Genomic DNA, 20,829 nt, shown 5'->3' with positions numbered 1-20,829 from the left:
AATCTAAGTTGTTATTAGTTGCCCACACATTTCTACTTTAAGTAGGCTGCTGACTGTGTTTGCTTACAAACATAAAGAATGTGTATATGCAATCCAAAAACATCAAGTTTACTTCGAAAAGAAACACTTTTTCAAGTATTATTATAATGACTTTTATTATAAATAATGAAGTTATTATTAACACTAATATTGTTATTGTATTGTTGTTGTTATTATTAGTAGTGACAGTGGTTGTAGTTGTAGCACTAAAATATTGGTAAAGAACCATAATTATGGGCTTTTCAATGCAGTCATGCGTATAATAGACTAATAGATGTATTAGTGGGCAGTAGTGCAGTCAGACCCTCCTCGTGGCCTTCCCCGCCTCTCTGTGTGTTTACTGTCAGGCTGTGTGACAGACGCGGCCTCTCTCCCACTTCCTGTCCTGACCAGTCCTCTAGGTGCCGTGCTACTGGCGTTCTTTTCCAGAAGCCCCTCCACAGGTGGTAGTCTGGGCTTTGATGTCCCAGCTGCTGGGGAGAAACACAAGTTCACGCTGTGGGCCCCTGGGAGGAAGGGGCTGTGGAAAGTTGAGTCCTTCATTTAACCAACCGACTCGTAGGATCCAAAGTCAAACCTCCAATCTCTTTTCTTTTTGTCCCCACTACTCTGCGGAGAGTCAATATGTAGTTATGTACTCCACTCGGTGTCAACAACGTGGCGTTCTGGGAGAGAGTCACGACCCGGGAAGCTCGTTTAAACGAGGATGAGTGCGGTGATGAATGAAGAGTAGCGGCGGAATCGAAGGCGCAGACGTCTCCCGAGGCCTTTCATCTTTGCAGCTCGCCCATTATGTATTCCGACCACAGCTAGGTAACGACCCTCGGATGGACTCAGCGTCTCTCCGGGGGGGGGGGGAGAGAGCCACCTCCCCACGGAGAGCCACAAGGGCTTTCCAGTTTCCTCTGAAGTGTCACTGTTTATTCACACTGCTCCGCTTGAACAAAGTCGCGCGGACAAAGGAGACCCCACAAACTGCACACACATTTGCGTCGGGTTTAAATAATAAAGATTGAAATAATAAGATGCAAACGGTGCCGGATCGAGTGAGCTATGCGTGTCAAATTTTAAAGGCACCTCAGTCTAATTTTTTTACTGATCTCAAGTCATGCCGAGCAGCTTCACTTTGTTCTCTGTGGGGTTACAATATGGTATATAGAACCCATGAATCACTGGCTTTTTTGCAGCAAATCCTCTACAGGGCAGCGTTGTTGAAATGTATAGTGCGTGTGTAATGCATGACGCCTCTATACATCTTTACAAGAGGATCCCGAGCTGCCTTCATCTCCTGTTATACACTTTCACCTGCCAGCACAAAGCGTCGGGTTTCCTCCCGCTGGTTTATCCACCTTTGAAACACATCAAAATATTTCAGGCTTCAACCTGACAGTATGTGGTTCTGACCACAGATGAGCTTTTCAAGTGCTTTTCTTTCTTTCTTTCCGTCGCTTGGTGTGAGCTGGGGGATGCTTACTTTAGACACCTATATTTCTCCCTGTGGGCTGTTGTGCTTGTCATCTCAGCCAGCTGTCAATCACTGTCTGCATCCTGGAGGCCCGGAGGACACGGGGAAAAAAACGCTGCAGCGTCCAAGCCCCCAAACCCTGTCCAACCTCCTCCTCCACACCCTGATAGGGTTCCATTAAAGCTTATTTTTTCTTTTTCTTTTAAAGATGTGTTCTTGGAGCTTTTCAAAGGCTCATCTAAATCTTTTGAAGGCACAGTTTTGCTTAGGTCAGACATATTCCCTTCTGCCTCCGAGGTTTTATGGGGCGCTTTGTATTGCGAGATAAATCCCTCAATCTATTGAGGCAGAAACGGCTTTGTCCTGGTCGGAAAAGAGCTTTTAATGATGAAACTAGTTTCCATATGTGTGCTTTATGTAACCATAAAGCACAGGTGACCATTTGGGACATAGTGCTGCTTGTTATTTGTTGTGGTCCAGACGTTCCCGGTTCGGTTTTATTGTACAAAACAGACAAAGAAAAACTCAGAACACACAAAGCGCTTTGCAGAATCTGTCCTCTAGAGTTTGAGAGTTAAGACGATAATCTAGTATACGTGGTTGTCGGTAGAAGTGCACCAGCACGTATGGGTGTGACACGGCATCCTGCTTGGATGTTCGGCCCTCTGGTCAGAGTCTCAGCTCAGCAGAGTGGCTGATCTGGGGTTTTTTCTGGATGGAGAGCTGTAGCAGCTCCTCCTTGAAGCGTCCAGCTCTCACGGTCCACAGATCCACACGCATGGACACGTCGCTCGTGGTTTCGGTCCAGAGCACTCAACTCTCTGTCCTCACCAAGGTGACATTAAACTTTTGAAATGAATAGCTGTCGAAGTTCAAACTGAGATCCATCTCGATCTGAAATGACTGCTCCCAGAAGACTTCCTCTACCCATTTACACTAACGTGAGGACAAAGGCCTTCGCCTGCCTGCTGTTGTGTGTGGCTTGTGTGATGCAGGTTCACATCTCATCACAGCAGCACGTATGCCATTGAAGTCACGTGCTTCACTTACCTCAGCCAAGTGCAAAAACCTTTCAAGAGTTTTCAGCGTCAAGTTTACATTTTGGACTGATGGGCCCGCTAGAGAACAGCTCATAGAACATCCAGAATTGAGAAGAAGAATGAATTTGCTTATTAGATTTTGATATATTCTGCCCGTTAGATTTTGTATATGAGCAAACTTTGGCCCAATAGTGGTGTTGGAGGAAAAACCGAGGGATCATTACATCATCCTCCGAGAACCATGAATATAAGCAGCAAATTTCATACAAATCTTGAAAGTTGTCGAGATATCTTGTGTTGAATAAAGTGTAAAGGGCAGACTGCCCAACATCGATTGGCATTGCAATCCCTAAGGCCCCACCAATAAATCAAGCATGTCTTCAAAGCAAGACCTGTATTAATGACATGTTTAAAGGATTTCATTGCTTTATTTTCAGTGCAATACAAACTTTGAAAATATAAAGTTTGTTTTAAAGGGATGGGGATTTTAAAGTGGACATTGATTTTCAGTATGGCCATCATCTTTTCCATTTGCTGTTGAAAAAGACCCATGAGTCACCTAACATCCATCCACACACACACACACCCGCGCGTGAGTCCTTTATTGACTTCATCAAAACAAGAACATCGGACTTTGGAGAGTGAACAATTGACTGCTAGGCATTCAGGTTCCGTTGATGGACTCATAACCAATAACTATGAGCCTGATACGTTGTACTGACAAGCTGAGTATAGAGTACATCGGGATGGATGAAACTCTGAAACAGCAGTTGAAGGTGCGATGTGTGAGATCTGGACACCTGTTCCAAACAAACAGGGGGCTATGATTCTGCTATTATTGGTGCTACTACTGCTATTATGTCGTATGTCGTATGTCGTATGTTGTGCAGATTGTAAAGTCCCCTGAGGCAAATTTCTTATTTGTGATATTGGGCTATACAAATAAAAATCTATTTTATGAATTGAGGACAGGCTGGACACTACAGTGGCTCACTATCGCCGATCGAGGTACAAGTGGTGTTACAAGACGGGACGGACCGGGGCTAGCTGGTTAGCACACTCATCTCAGTAGATATCTCTGCAACACAAAACATAGACGTCTTTGACACGTCGACACTGTGACCTCTTCACGTCCGGTTGAAGATAAAGTTCATTTCATCATGTTTTAGATTAAAATTCTGGCCATATCTTACACATTGCACCTTTAGAGCTCAAGACACTGAAATTCGCCATAATGTAGTGTTCATGGCAAAAATGGCATATTGGTATGATATATTCCATGGTTGTTTTGGATATGATTTAAGAAGCAATGTGTTTAGTACAAAAGCGAGACAAATACACAGTAAGGCTTAACTTGACAAAACATGCCACTGTTTCTGTGTCACTGCACTGTTGCTTCTGAAGTTATTTATAGTTTTAGAATCGCCCTCTCAATGATAAGTGACCAAATAGCATGATGACTTGTTTCAAGTGATTAACCGTGTTGCTTACACTCATATGCCCAGTCAAGTGGGGCTACAGAGGGCCAAGGTCTGGGATCACAGATGAAGTCAAAGTTGGTCCAATAGTCATTATAAATCAAGGCACAGAGCACTGTGATGTTGTTTTTAAACAGATCGGCCATTAGCTTAAGGTGTCGTTAAGGTTTTACAGTGTTTAACTTTGTCAGTCCTTGATTACTGAAGTCGTTGTGATGAAGGCCTTGCAGTTGAAAGGAGACGGTAGCAGAAGATAGATGTTGTGAATGATCGAAGCAGGAGAACTAAAAGTGCATGCCTCTGCGAGATATTTGGAGCGATGTACGGAGCCTCACCTCTAGATGCCTGTTTGATTAATGTATCCGTGCGCCACATAAGGTGTCCGCGTCAACTTAAAAATGGACAAAAGCACAGTGGGACAAGCAGGTGGGAGACTACAAGCAAATAAAGGCGAAGCTAATGGAGCGTGCTAATGTGTGCATTTATTAAGCCCGCCGCCTCCTCTCCGCTGGCCCAATCTGCCACTTGGCACGGCTCCCTGGGTCTCCGAGGGAGTGAGTCATTGCTCACTTTAAATAATACAGCTCGTCGAGGGGCTCCAGTAGCTGCGGCGCAGAGCCCTTCGCCGTGATGACAAGTGGAATTGAGAGAGTCCGCCGGCTTCAGGCGCTTCTTTAAGGTCGCTGCCCGACTCTCAGGCTGGTTAAGGAGGAGGTAGTCTGCTCCTTGCCTGCACTTTGCATTTAGTGTGTGATCAGGCTCAGAGCTGTTGGCTGAGGGATCGAGTGCTCCCTCCGGAGCAGTCCGGAGAAGGGGTTTTGCTGTTGACATAACAGAAACACCGACTGTGAGCTCAGGGTGAGTGTGCAATGAGATGGAGGGTCAAATGTTGAGGCAGTACTTTGGAAGTCTGGAGTCGTGGTAGTGGAGCAGCCAGAAAGAGCATTTACCATGAAGCAGCATTTCATTCAGATATGCTATTGTAATAGTTCAGATGCTTACTTAACATGTCTCTTCATGAAAAAGAAAAAACGTTTTGAGGAGTTGGGCTAACACAGGGGTCGACAACCTTTACTATCCAAAGAGCCATTTTGCCCTATTTTCCACCAAATTAAATTCGTCTGGAACCGCAAAAGCTATTTGATATCACAGCTTATAAAGTTTTATATATAGTTATATTATATATACAAAAACTATAGTTTGTTGTATTTATGAAATCATAGCTCATCTCCAGCGTGATACTTTTCAGCAAATGCTGTGTGTTTGTTCTGGAAGTGACTTTCAACATTACATTTTTTGTTGTCTGCAGATTTCTTGCCACATATCAAGCATACGACGATTACGCAGAATTAAACTCTCAATTTTTCTCTGTGACTTTTCTTTTTTTGGATTTATCCATTTATAGTTTACCGAGGGCGAGGGTCTGCAAACATGATTAGCCACCTGCAGGGAAAGGATGACATAATAGGATGTGATGCACATTTTAGTTGACAAAATATTAAAACATTTTTTATTTTCAGTGACAATAAGTTTGATCACCTCAAACTCCAAGATAAGAGGTGTTCCCTTTGAAAGATTGTCCACTGGGCAAAAAATTTATTAAAAATAACCGTTATTTATTTCCATGTTATTTTTTGTCAAAGCCTGAGGCCATGTCCACACTACTATGTTTCCATTTGAAATCACATGTTTTGCTACGTTTACACTGAGCGTCCACACTACGCCGGAGTTTTCAACAACGAAAACGGAGGAGTTTGAAAACTCCGGGGTTACGTCTTCGTGTGGACGACCGTAAACTTATAAGTTTAGAAACGATGACGTAGACGCCCACGTTCGGTACTTGATTGGTTCTTAGCAGTCACGACGTGTCCTTCCCTGATTCGTCACGCCCCTATCACGCGACCCTTTCCCGGAAGATCACAAACAACAACAGCATTGATTACCGATTGACTACCAGGTTAATTCAACATGGACAACTCATTACAGGTGTTGCTGACCTTGTTGTCTTTACTAGCAGCTTAAATGCAATCTTTCTGCGGAGGAAGCAGCTGTTATTGGAGCGATTAGTGAGCGGCGTGTCCAGCGGCTTTATCAGACCAACGGAGTGGCCTTCTGAAGTCACGTTAGCGGCTTTGAGCAACCGGCCATGCCCAGTGTACGTGAATAGTCACGTGATATTCGTTTTCAGGCGTTTTAGTCTGGACGGAGATCATCTCGAAAACGATGCTGAAACGCCGTGTGGACGGAGATCGTTTTTGTTTGTTAAAACTCTGTTTTAAAACGAAAACGTATTAGTGTGGATGTTGCCTCAAGGAGCCGCAACAGAGGGGCTGAAGAGGGTTGCCAACCCCTGGGCTAACAGAAGGAATAAATAAAGTTAGAGTAGCATTTTTGAAACGGTTAAGAGTGCGTCATTGCATTGCAAGAAGACGATCAGGTCTGTGGTGTATCATTTGCCATTTAAAGCAGGCTGTTCTCATTCGCTGTTTGTACATTTACCTAGAAAAAAGTAATGCATGATAACTCGTGGAACCCGCGTAGTCGTGAGCAAGGAAGGAGGTCAGCGTAGCATAAAGACCGACAAAGAGAGTTCCGCGTAAAACTAAAAGTCCATGTTGACTTATTTTAATTAACGTAACTTTTACTTTTTTTACTTTTGTCATGTAACTTACATACTTCTCTAACGCCGCATACACATGATACGTAACAAGTGTACATATTGTACGTCATAAATGTACTTATTTTAACCCAAACTACAATCCTTTCCTAAACAAAGTAATTTTCTTGCATGGACTGATTGTGCACTGCAGAAGATTACTCAGGCACACCGATCGCTCGTGTTGCCCGACATTCGTAGGAGAACACGAAAAAAAAAATTAAAAGGGATGATTTTATCCAAAAAGCAGCACAGTGAGAGGATACATTTGTAGCATGGCTGTGTGTGGCTCAGTGAGAAACCACCATGGTACTTATGTCGTGATGTATAGGTGGACAGCGACGTGATGTGACTCCATCAGTCTTTCTTCACACATAAGTAATGAGCAATCTCTGAGCACCAGAGAATGAAATGAGTTAGAGAATGAGAAAGAAGTAGATGTGGAAATGCTTTTATTAGGCATTGAGAATGTGGACGGTGGCATTTATAAAATATGAAGGATAATTCTGGTAATTCTAGTTGTGGCCAAGATTTGCAATGATTAATATTGATGTATTTTTATTAAATGCTTAGATCTGGGAATGTGGTAAATGGACTTGTACTTGAACAGCGTTTTTCTAGACTTCCGACCACTCAAAGCGCTTTAACACACAACATGTCATTCACCCATTCATACACTGATGGCAGGGGCTACCATGCATCAGGGCATTCATAAACCGCAGGGAGACATTCATGGGCTTAAGTGTCTTGCCCAAGGACACATCGAACTACTGATCCTCTGACTGAAGGACGACCTGCTCCTCCATTGAGCCACAGTCACCCTCTATCACTAAATACAAGAAGGACAAGCAGTCAGACAATTACACAAGTTATAAAACAACTTCCAAATTTAGCCAAACTCATTGAAAGAGAAAACAAACGCGAAAGGTAATGTTTTCACCACAACTGTCTGTTTTAAGGGTCCGTCACAGTTTCGAGACCCACTACCTCAAACATTTGCCGACATGTTGGGTGTGCTCACTTCTTTCAATCTGAAATCGGCACGTTGTAAAACAAGATTAAGACTCCACGGCCACGCTATCTGTTCTCTGAGGACGCACTTGGCTACAGCAGTGTTCAAAATGTGTGCCAACGTTAGGGCTGTAGCAATTTTTTTAACGTTCAAAGCTTCTATTCAGCTTTTTGAATGCAGCTTTAAATGTCTGTCGTCATATTTTATGACATCATCACCCTAAATTTAAATAAAGTACTTCATCGGAATAAATGGCATAGTAGCCAGTCTGTAATGAACGTAACTCGTCAGTGCGTGCCCCCCTTTGTGTGCGGCAAGCGGGAGAGCAAACTGTTTCTGACCGCAGTGAAGAAGTTGTTTTTGAAAGTCCTAAACACCAACATGGAGTGAAGCAGATTATTTTGTTAGATAAAAACATGTTTTGAATTGTTGAAAATATTTTTACTTTTGGACTTTACACCACACCATTTTTATCACGTGAGTCGGAAACAATCCTACCCAGCCACCACTGGAACCAATGGACACACTGGACTAATTCTACAAATAGTTTAATACTGTTCACTACAAGCCTGTTTGTAATTGGTTATCTGCACGTCACCTGTTTCTCCTCTGCTCCGCTCTGTGTGATTGAGAAGCTGGTGAAACACGAGAGCAGAGGATATTAACGATCTTGTGAAATTTTAGCAATGGCGCCTTGGTGCAGCCTAATCTCTATCTGCAACTGTGCAGAAATACAGAGTTTAACTAGAACGACTAGACGTGCAAAAAAACAAGAAAACAAGCTGTGCCGTAATCAAATGTTGCTTTTAGAATACAAATGTAAATGGTATGCATGTCATGACTAAGATTTGAAGTTTAGAACTATTCAGTTCAGCCCTACTAACATTTACTACTTAGAAAAAAACACAAAGTACTGCTGAAGGGAATGTCATCAGTTTTGCAAGTATTGATATCTATATATATATATATCTATAAACTAAAGTATTGGACATTTTTTACCAGATGGTAGTGATAGAAGAAAAGTGAATGAATCACCAATGTCATTAGGGTTCATCCTTTCGGGACCATGAATATCGACTATCTGTCGGGGAGAGGTAGAGATGTTTCACTGGAAAAGTAAAATCTTTGACATTCTGGTGGCACGACAGGAAAGATCAAAGGCTCTTCAAAGTCATTTGTGATTAATTTCAGTCCGGACCAAAGTGATGGAAAGTTTGAGTTAACAATGTATGTGTATAACACCTTTCTTCATCAAATGTCAGTGTTTTGATATGTAAGACAAAATGCAAGACATGAAATACAAACACTGGACAAGCTCTCTGCTTTGGGACCTCCCCTCATATGTTTGTTTTTCACACAGTGCTAAGGTGGTTTAGATCTGACTAAGCTGTTTGCAACCTTTCTGAGCATCATTTTCCTTCCGTCTTTCATGTTTCTTTCTTGTTGTCGTAGTGATAAACTGATAGAAATGATGATCAGAAATAAGTTGGAATGAACTGGAATATCTTTAATAAGCAGGCTCTTATACAGCAGGTGTTGAGTCCAGCTCTAGTTCGCTACTACTATCATTCTTCCTCATTCTCAACCTGTTAGTTTAAAGGCATTGTGTAGCGTGCTGTACGTTCAAGCTGCTGCTTCCGTGACGACTATGAATCACTTCCCATTCAAAGGAGGAAACGGTAACAAATCAACACTCAGATCTCTGGTCTGATGTGAGCTTAGAAAGCTTTGTGGAGGCATTGATCTCCTCTGTCACGACCCCGCCTGCCCTTTTTTCTAAAAACCAACCACCGCGGCTGCCGGGGCCACCATCCACTTGCAATCCACTGTTCGTTGTAAGCCACTTTTTAATGAGCTCATTCCAGCTCACTGGCTGATCGCAGTGACTTTTTCACCTGTGCCTGAATGAAGTCCTGCAGCCTGGCTCTGTAGCACTGTGGTATATTCCAGCAGCAAGAGTCCACTGTTGTTTATGTAGCCGCAGCAACTAAAACAGAGATATTAAAGGGATTTGTATGAGGTACTCATCAATTGTCAGTGTATTACCGAAAGTAGATAGCGTTCAGCATGCCGCTGGAGCAAAGCGATGTACTGCTGTGGTCGGGGGTCAGCAGCATAACTTATTTCAGCCACATTAAAAAGACCGATATCAGTTTAAGTGTACGCTATATTTACAATATTTTTACCGGTTCACCTGGCCGTCAGAGAGCCCCTTCTGACGTGGGACTGAAGCTGCTATCTATGCTGTCTTCAAAGCCACCATACTCCTTGACAGAAACAGTCACTTTACCTCGCGGAACATGGGAATTGGTTTGTTTGTGTTGTTGTGTGATTCACTTCCCCATCAGAAAGGGCTGTCTGAAGGCAAGGTGAGATTTAATTTAATTAATACATGTATTTATTAATTAAATATGGTCAAGTCAGTGGAGAACAGTGGCCACAATCTTAACAGTGCTTACAGCAAGAAAGGTGCCGCCATGTACAACACGAGGCACAAGGTGGCTGTTCTGTTCCACCTTTTCTTGAGTGAAAATAGTTTTTTTAATCACAGATTATGGATCATGTTGGTGAGGGGAAAAAAGCACTCTCTTCATTAAGCATTTCACATTAAGTGTTTTTCAGTCCTGCAGTATACTAATGTATTGCAGACATGCTAACATTAAGACAGCATCTGTGCAGGAAACGCGATGCCCTGCAATTTCTAACATTCTGCTGCCAGCTTATTTTCATGTATCTTATACAATGTGTCTCATTCTCTCTCTGTGTGTGTGTGTCACGGTGTGTGTTCAGTGTCCAAACACTGGAAGGCTGTGAAATCCTCCTGGGCCCAGAGGTGACGTACGGCCCTCCGGTCCTGGACCTCTTCACCCCGGTGGCCATGACCATCGCTCACTGCGCCGAGGTGGACACAGAGAACTGGAACGTCCAGCTCAAGAGGAAAACCCAGGACAGCAAATGGGAGGTGAGAGCTGCGGGCCCACACCTGTCAAGTACAGTACACCCCGTCAAGATATTGGTTCGGCTCAGACATGGCTCCCCTCCATTGTATTTTTCCCCCCAATGGCTCTATTCTTTTTTTGTTGGAGCTAAATGTCCACAGGAGTGAAGGCAGGGTAAACAAGCCGACCCTCAGGGTTTCCCCTGTTTAGGATTGTAGTGCAAAGCCTGCTACACCTCAAGACTAGATTATAAATGACATTGAAGTGCAGATTTTGTAGACAGAGTAAACACCATTCAAATATCAGTCACAGCCTAAAAGTAAAAAACAGTATATGTGCTGTTGAGGTCGTGCTGTGATGTCACCATCTAGGCTCCATATATATCAGTATCTCATTGTTTTTAATTTAACCAGTATTTAAATGAAATCCTTTTCAACCCAACCACCTGTCTCACTCTACATGAGATACGATGGTAAGATAATGGAATAACATTTACTGTATGTGACCGCCATACTGCTCCGTTGTTTCCATGTCTCTAGACAGCGTGTTGTTCAATGCAACTGTAGCTGTAACACCTGGATCTACCAACCCTACACGCCTACAATGTCAAACTAAATCTGAAAGCAACCGAAAAGCTGCCAGTGTGTCCATATCATATATATGATACCTGTATGCTTTCTTTTGAGACCCATCCGTTTCTTTATTAGCTACTGAAACAACAGCAAATATAAACCTGCTGCAGGCGTATGTTGTCGTAAACCTAATTTCATTTTTTTTTATATGACTATGTATAGTGTGAAAGGAATTGCTTGTAGTGCCAAAACTACAGAGATTTAACACCCAATTCCGTAGTTCCCTTCACCTCTAGTGAGCTTTTCAGCCTCCTTTAGCTTGTTGTTTTGGTGCTCTGGCACACAAATTTCACTCCAATCCAACTCTTTTCCAGAAGCAGCATATTTTATGTAAAACAGCTCTAAACAAAGAGCTGGCGAGGAAATAAAAACACGCCTCCGTATCTTCTGGATGTGTATATTTTTTACTGACCAGTTTGCTAAAAAAAATGTTTGGGTCCATCCATCCATCCATTTTCCTCCGCTTATCCGGGGTCGGGTCGCGGTGGCAACAGGCCAAGCAGGCTGACCCAGACCTCCCTCTCACCGGCAACATGTTCCAGCTCATTCTGGGGGATCCCGAGGCGTTCCCAGGCCAGCTGGGAGATGTAATCTCTCCAGCGTGTTCTGGGTCTTCCCCGGGGTCTCTTCTCAGTTGGACGTGCCTGGAAAACCTCCAGTGGGAGGCGTCCAGGAGGCATCCTAATTAGATGCCCGAACCACCTCAGCTGACTCCTTTCGACGCGAAGGAGTAGCGGCTCGACTCCAAGCTCCCTCCTGATGACCGAGCTCCTTACCCTATCTCTAAGGCTGAGCCACCTGGAGGGAGCAATCCACCGGTTTCCGGCAGAGAACCATGGCCTCAGATTTGGAGGTGCTAACTCTCATCCCCGCCACTTCACACTCGGCTGCAAACCGCCCCAGTGAATGCTGGAGGTCATGATCCGAGGAGGCTAACAGGACCACATCATCTGCAAACAGCAGAGAGGTCGATCCCGAGACCCCCGAACCTGACGTTCTCCGCCCCGAGGCTGCACCTAGATATCCTGTCCATGAAAGTCACGAACAGGACCGGAGACAAAGGGCAGCCCTGGCGGAGGCCAACACCCACCGGGAACGTGTCTGACTTATTACCGAGAATGCGGACACAGCTCCTACTGCAGTCGTACAGAGACCGGATCGCCCGTTGTAACGGGTCCGGCACCCCATACTCCCGCAGCACCCCCCACAAGAACCCCCGAGGGAGAACCCCCGAGGTTTTCGACCCGAGAACCACCGGGTCGAAAGCCTTCTCCAAGTCCACAAAGCACATGTAGACTGGTTGGGCAAACTCCCAGAACCCCTCCAGTAGTCTTGCGAGGGTAAAGAGCTGGTCCACTCTTCCACGGCCGGGACGGAATCCGCACTGCTCCTCTTGAATCCGACAAGCGGTCGGAGCCTCCTTTCCAGCACCTTGGCATAAGCCTTCCCCGGGAGGCTGAGTAGTGTGATACCCCGGTAATTCGAGCACACTCTCCGGTCCCCCTTTTTGAAGATGGGAACCACCACCCCCGGGTCATATTATATCAATGCGTGTTCTGCTACCCCCAAGTGGCCAAAAACTGAATTTATGCAGCTTTTATTAATTTTATTCAGTTGAATTAGTAATTTCACGAGTGACTTACAGTTCATATTACACCTTCTTCTACGATGTCTAGAGTGTACTTTTGAAATATAAAAATGTATGTACATTTCTGAAATTGAATCTACCAAATATAAAAATCTTAAGAAATTTGATTTCTTTCATTTTGATGATTTTTATATTTGTGTGAATATTTGTCTGATAGAGTATCTCATGTAAAATGAGCCACCAGTAGTCTATATTAATGCATCTGAATACAAGCAGGACTAAGCATAGTTAACAGTATCTTCTCCATGCCAGTACGGCAGCTAGATGCCATTTAACTCTAAGATATGTTGTCGTAGGCCGTGGTTACAATTGTCTTTCAAACCGACTTTTGATTATGCCAGGACGCATTAGCTGTCATGTCTGTACGCTTGGGGCTCGGTAAGCCAGAACACATGCTCAGGTCGCCTGGCTCGCATTAAAGAGCGATGTCCCGTCCCTTCCGGTAGACCACCATGGGACCTTATTTTGGAAAATATTTACAGTTGTCAATCGTTAGGGACAGAAGATATCGTATGCTGTACAGATTGTTAAGCCCTCTGAGGCAAATTCATGATTTGGGGCTGTAAAAAATAAATTGAAATAAAAAAAATGGCGTGAGATAAATAATTGATCCCATTTAAAATGATCTTTTAAACTGACAAACATCATATGTTTCATTCACGGCACAATTTAAAGGGGATCAAAAACGTTGACTACCACACCTTTCTATTGTTAAATTCGGATCTCAGTAAGGTGTAGACAGCATGTGGACTCGTCATCCCCCCTCCCCCCCCCCCCTCTCCAAAAGAAGAAATATATCCGATCCCTGTCCGATCAAGCAGGTTGCATTGAAGTGTAAAATGTGGACACACATATGTGGACACAGCTGAGCTTCAATCTGGTGCATTCAGTCACAGAAAACAAAGTGTAACCACGGCCATAGTTTCCTTATGTTGCCTTTTTTTCTTTAACTATTTCACACAGTATCAGATGTCACTCAGTGCAGGACAGTGAGTTTTGAACACGGACGTTCTTGTTCCTTGACCTTAGATGCCACGGTTTGTTGACTCTGTTATCTCCCTCTGTTTGCTGACCTTTAATATATATGTGTGCTTTATGCGGTAAAAGGTCCTGTTAGCGAGCGTGTGCCATGTGTCAGGTGAGTTATGCGTGAGCCATAAAGGATTGTTGGGGCTTTGTGGTGTTGCTCATTGATCCAGCCTCATGCTCTCTGTGGGCTCAGAGGGTGACATAAGACCCCATGAAGGTAACACCGCCGGTCTGGCAGGAGGAAAATAAAGAAACAATTACAGCGTGTAATGGGCAAGAAGAGGCATGGCTGCTGTCAGTCAGTGGGGGGAGTGGTGGCGGGGGGGGCAACGGGTGAGGTATAAGGGGCAGTTAGACAAGGGCAGTATCGATTACTGGATCAGGAAAGACATGGCACGCTGAATTTAGATGTGAGCCTATCAGGCGGAGAGTCATGGAGATTGTTTCTCTGGCTGGGCACGACTCTCCATTTGCCTCCACGGACATTTCCCAACCCCCCATCACACATTTAAACAGCAACACACACACACACATCCGCACACACCATCAACACCAAACACAAGCAAGCAGTTCAACTCGCTTCTTGTTAGCTTCGCTCTAATGCTTTTGAATAGGACACATTGTATTTTTACCAACTCTTTCTGTGTATGTGTTCCAACAATGTCAGCTTTTTCTTTTCTCCCCCCCCCCCCCCCGTCAAAGAAGATTGTTTTTACCGGCGGTGTGGATGAAGTCCCGAGAGCTTAATCCCAAATCCAAAGGCATGACAAGCCCGATCGCTGTCACTTTGCATTATCTGCTCATGTTTTTGAGCAGCAACATGAAGAGAGTATTCAATCAGGTGGTAATGTAAATGTAAATCTGATGTAAAGTTTTGGCAAGCTGAGCATGGGTCAGAATAATGAATACCACCGCTTTGCCCCTGGCTGTTGTGGTCGTTGTCAGCACTTATAAGAGCTTGTAATTTAGACAAAGAACAGCTTCTTTTGTCCTGAATTATGTTTTTCCAGAGGCGGGCCGTGCATTTTATACCTGGGCCTTCTGTGCTGTCCTACTACTGTTGAACAGCTACGGTGCAGATACATGAATCCGTGCATGACGGGACACTGCGTCATTATCGGACAATGCATAGTCAAATCAACGTAATTAACACAATGACAACAACAAAGTCACATATATTCATATGACAACAAAGCATGACACATCAATCCAGCAAACCTGCAGCGGATCCACGCATTCCACACAAGAGCACGAGCCATTCAAATGTTATTCATTAAAACGACACGATAGACAAATGAACAGTAGTAACGTTACTGCAGATGCAGTTTGTCACTTACCGAATGCTGTTCACTTAAAGACAAACTCCATCCTCCTTTCTTTGTTGACAAAGAGTTTAATCCCAGTACATCGTTTCAGTTCCAGTAAAAAGTCCTTCTCGATTCACAGTCGAGCCTCCCCAGTTGTATTTCGCCGGTTCGCAGCGGGGCCGGGATCCCACCTCCGCCGGCCACGGACCAGCCGCGGATCGCGGTTGTGGAGCTCCGTTTCCCTGTGAATGTGTTCATTGATCTGTAGATCCACTCGGGTTTCTCCAAAAGTTTTCAAAAGCACCGTAGTGTCCTGCCGTGCTATGGCGTCCTCAGGTTAGCGTAGTGTAGCTCCAAACACCAAGATGCTCAGTTAAAATGAAACACATCCCAGCCATAAAATGTGCGACGCTGTCAGCCAGGAACACCGTTCATACAAATAAATAAACTACACCAAGCAAAACCCTAAAAATATTATAATTTCTTCCATATCTTTCAATTTGAATTCTTACTACTCCAACTAACTTCTGCCAGCTTCCTTAAATTTCACATTAGTCACGCACTCGCCCACTGACCAATCACGGCGCACGTTAATGCAAACGTACTTAGCAGGCTACCTCGGTGCCACTGGCACGTCAAAGAATACGCCCAACCTGTCAAACTAAAGATCTGATTGGTTGAAGACTATGACAATCAACAATATCGTCCCCATTCACTTAAACTGCAAAGGCTCTCTAGCAGGCATCGGGCCTCTCTCCTTACACAGAGAAATAGGGGCTGAATCTGATTGGATAAAAGCTCTACTTAAAACAAGCTGCACTCGAAGCAGAGCAACAGAGGAAGACAGGAGCTGTGTAATGAGAAAATAAGCTAATGGGAAAAATAATTATAATACATGTAGTGTATTTGTGAAAAATTATTAAATTATAAAATATCTATAACTTTGTGATTCTGTTTAGGCCAGCAGAGAAGGCTTAGCTGGCCTTGATGGCCCACCACTGTGTTTTTCTAAACGATAGAAATGGCTGATATAAAGAATATTCAAGAGCTTCAGCAGCCTCTTCACCACTGTTTAACCAAACAAAGATGCAACGTAATGGACCTTATTCTTCAATTAATGGAAAAGTTTCTTTCAATGGTAAATGGACTGTACTTGTATAGCGCCTTTCAAGTCCTCCGAACACGTAAAGCACTTTAACACTACATTCATTCACTGATAACAGGGGCTACCATGCAAGGTGAATGGCCTTCGGGGTTAAGTGTCTTGCTCAAGGACACATCGACATGGACAGGAGGAGGTGGGGATCGAACTGCCAATCTTCTGATTGAGGGACGACCTGCTGTATTTTCTGAGCCACAGTCGCCAGCAGATTTTGTTTGGTACCCTTGTACTAAGAGTAGACCTGGTTGTAATTATCTTTTTTTTTCACCAGAATAGATGCTCGGAGCCGACACTCTTCTTTTTGGTGTTTTCGAGTATATGTTCGGAGCATATAGCCATAGCTTCACTTGGTCTTGTTTGTTTCGCTATCAAAACATGATTATACAGTAGCAAGACCATTTCCCACTGTAGTTAACATCTTATCTATATGTTTCACCCATGATCATTGGTTGTCCGAAGTGTTTCCAAGTAGCTAACAGTCGAAATGTCGCCTGGACCTAAAACACCTACAAAAATGATATTTCCCCCATCGCAAGTTGCTTAACCGACTGTAAACAATAACACATAGAAGAGGAAATCTTTCCTGGATATTCCTTATCCGTATATCTGCTGCCACTCCCAAAATACTGGCCGTTTTTCACAGAGGATAAATTGTTGTCAGACCAATAACTGATGGGTTCTGATGCAAAATCGGTCTCTTAAAAATCCATTCCCATACAACAAGACTGCATTTCCAATTACGGTTCGAGGGGTAGCGTATTTCCTGCTGCATTTAGTTTGTTTTTGACGTGTCACAAATAATCATAGTCTACAGAAGAAGGCCGTCGGGGTGGATAGGCCAATCAAACAAACATGACTTTCACCCAGGATACCGCTGTTCATGTTCTATGTTACACCAATAGTCGACGTTGACTTTGACTACTTTACTTCTATAACTTTAATAACGTAACAAGTGTGCTTATTTTAAGCAGAGTATAATGTTTTACTAAAGTAACAAGTAGTTTTGTTGCATTTTTTTTTTTTTTTTTCAGTTCCCAACATTACCCACCTATTAAGTACTGCCACCATCATCCAGGAGACAATATACCTCCCTCGATACATAATTGTAAAACGGAGTTTAGTTGTATGGAAACGCAATTTTATAGGCCCTTCTCCATACGTACTAACGCACAGACGTGAGATGCGTAAGTGGATGCCAAAATACAGAAACAGAAGCTGCTCGCTTCCCTCTTTTGTTCATCTTTGTAAGAAGAGAGACCTTGTCGACTCCCTTCAGGCCGTTGGCTCAGAGATTGATGTGGTTCTGAAGAGCGCTTTCGATCGACATCTTGTTTGCTGACCGAGGAGTCACCATTTTGTCAGTTTGTGTATTTTCTCTCCCCTCCTTTGAGTTCAAGCTCATGTTTACCTAATCTTGCCATTTATAAGTATTCTAGGTTTGCCATTGTGTGACAAAATGAATCTTTTTTTCTGTGTAAGAGGGCAATTTCTCGAGATGTGCAAGTGCTGTGAATGAGGAAGGAGACCAGGGGGGGATGTGAATGAATACAAGATTCATGTCGCTTTGAGATATTTCACTCTAATATTAAAAGAGGGCAGAGCTCCTCAGAGTGTAAATAATGACTTACCATTGAGGGCTAACCCAAAGAGAAAGAGAGAGAGAGTGTAGGGTTATGACGATGCATAATACCTGCAAATGCACAGGGCCATTAAAATACCTTATTCCAGCTGCTGTTAGAATACACACTGCCCACAGAAGACACTCCCAGCCACAGTATATTTGTTATTCAGTGCCATATTGCTGTGAGTTAAGCCGCGCTTATGAGGATGCTGAAAGCATGAGTATAAAATGCATAAACATAAAGTGTTCACAGAAAGAACCCAGACATCCGATGTGGATGTGACTGAACACGCGTGGTAATTTCACGTTGCATCTCATTGAGCATTAAGGCATTTGCAAAACTCTGCAAAGCACATGGATAATGAGGTAAGATCGTAGATTATAGAGAATTGTAGCTCTGTGGCAGTTACGCCGGTGTTCTAAAGCAGTCTTGCGGGACGTGATGGCTGGTAACGTACCATACGGCCAGTTAACTTGTGACTATTTGTGAGGGAATAAATACTGCTCCTCAGGCTGTGCTTTAGCATGCCGTTTGGTCACACGGCTGGTAACGTACCATACGGCCAGTTAACTTGTGACTATTTGTGAGGGAATAAATACTGCTCCTCAGGCTGTGCTTTAGCATGCCGTTTGGTCACACGGCTCCTCATTAAATGGCATAATCGCGTGTAGTTCATGGGTTTTATCTGCCTGCAAGGATGGGGCTTGCAACATACTGCGTGACAATATTGTGAGAGGGTTTCGGATGATTGGAAGGTGAACTTGGTGCACTTTGCCTTCCTTGGCCTGGATTATCCTTCTGCTGGAAAAAAAAGCTCACCTTTTGGTTAAAGGAATACTACAAAATTACCACTTGGACATCAATTACTCACCGTGTGTCTTGAACTCTTGAAGAGGTGAATTGAAGTAAATGGGGGCCGCGTTTAACTAAAGTAAAACTATATTAAAAACATCTGTTTACAAACTCTCACATTATTTGTGGACTATAATCCAAGTCTCATTTTTCCAGTGTTACGCTCACTACTTCCCAAACACGTGCATCTTCACTAAAACCCTATTAACTATTTAAACTATTTAAAACACTTCTGCATAAACAGTCATGCTTGCGCAGGTGCACCACATGTCCATGCGTGTCAGGAATAGTAGGGCGCCTGCGAAGTGTTTGAAATAGTAAGGTTTTAGTGAAGATGCATGTGTTTGGGAAGTATTGAGCACGACGTTCAATGAGACTTGCATTATACTGCACGAGTTGTGTGAGGGTATTTAAACGGATGGTTTGATTATATTATATTATTATATTAACCGAACAATACGTTTGAATAATACTAGTGCATTTGGAAAAAGCAGAAGCTTAAATTGTGGGAAATATAATGTTTTCGGTGGACTTCGCTCAAACTGGCAACCCACCACGTAAGAGACACTCTGACCCCGGAAACAAAACATTGTACTCTGGTGAGGCACGTGTGTTCTGGGAGGCTACGCTAAATTAGCTTAACAGGAAAACAACAGCAGCAAACAAGCTACAAACTCTCCCCGCAGCGTTTAGCTGTTCCCTACTGATTCAAACAGGGCTGAAGCAATCGCCACACAATCCCCATTTCTCCAGACCATCATTCTTGCTTTGTAAAAGAAAAGAAAACCCCAAACAGAGAACCAAATGTCCGACCCTAACCCCGCGATGACGGGATGCTTCATCATTAACGGACCATGCATATAGTCAAAATCTATGTAATTGACACAATGACAAGAACAAACTCACAAGAACCAGTCACATATATTTATATGACAACAAAGCATGACAAATCAATACAGCAAACCTGTGGCGCTAAAACACGCATTCCACCGCACACTGAAGAGCACGAGCCATTCAAATATTATTCACATCAGAGGGAACAATATTAACCATATCATAAAAACGACACCATAGACAAATTAACACAGTAGTAACGCTACTGCAGATGTAAAAACAAAGCAGTTCACTTACCAAAGCTGCTGTTCACTTAAAGACAAAGTCCATCCTCCTTTCTTTGTTAATAAAGAGTTTAATGACGCGGTTGTACAGAACATCGGTGCGGTTCAGTTCCAGCCAGAGGTCCTCCTGCGAACGTGTTCGTTGAGTTGTAGATCCACTCGGGTCTCCAAATGTTTTCAAAAGCACCGTAGCTTGTAAGTGTCCTGCCGTCCTATGGTGTCGTGTTGCTGCCTTGGTTAGCCAACTCAGGTTAGCGTAGCTCCAAACAGCTCCAAGCACCAAGACGCTCAGTTGCAAATGAAACGCATTCTTAGCCATAAAATGTGTAACGCTTCTCCAACGCTGTCAGCCAGAAATACCGTTCGTACAAATCCTTTTCCTGGCTGGGTCAGGGCTGCTAGCTGTGGGGTTGACCGACCCTTTCTTACGATGTCCAGCTTTTCTGGAAATGTCCTTCTTGAGAAATCCGTTTCTCCTCCTTCAGCCATTAAGTGTTAAAAAAACAAAGCTAGGTAAAAAAGAAAATAATCTACACCAAGCAAAACGCTAAAAATGTCATGTCAATGTCATAACTTCTTACATATCTTTCAACTTGAACTCTTACTACTAACACTAACTTCCGATAGCTGCTTCAGCGTCACAACAGTCCACTGTAGCCCACTGACCAATCACGCCACACGTTAATGCTGAGCTGCACGTTAATGCTGACGTACTTGTAGACTACCTCGGTAGCTCTGGCACGTCAAAGAATACGCCCAACATGTCAAACTAAAGATCTGATTGGTTGAACACTGTGACAATCAACAATATCGTCCCCATTTACTTTAAT

General features: G+C 43.5%; 1 protein-coding gene across 1 annotated transcript in view; it reads left to right on the top strand.

The window, feature by feature from the left end:
- unc5db (unc-5 netrin receptor Db) overlaps positions 1-20,829 on the top strand; it is a 214,293-nt gene that overhangs the window by 173,824 nt on the left and 19,640 nt on the right. Inside the window, exon 12 of the mRNA XM_076098931.1 lies at positions 10,481-10,652. Coding sequence (XP_075955046.1) covers positions 10,481-10,652 — 172 coding nt within the window. The remainder of the gene's footprint in view (positions 1-10,480; positions 10,653-20,829) is intronic.

Source organism: Anarhichas minor, unplaced genomic scaffold (assembly GCF_050575085.1).
Source record: "Anarhichas minor isolate MPS153535 unplaced genomic scaffold, ASM5057508v1 ptg000025l, whole genome shotgun sequence".
NCBI lineage: Eukaryota > Metazoa > Chordata > Actinopteri > Perciformes > Anarhichadidae > Anarhichas > Anarhichas minor.
The sequence above is the reverse complement of the archived record's forward strand: the minus strand, read 5'-3'. Positions and strand labels throughout refer to the sequence as shown.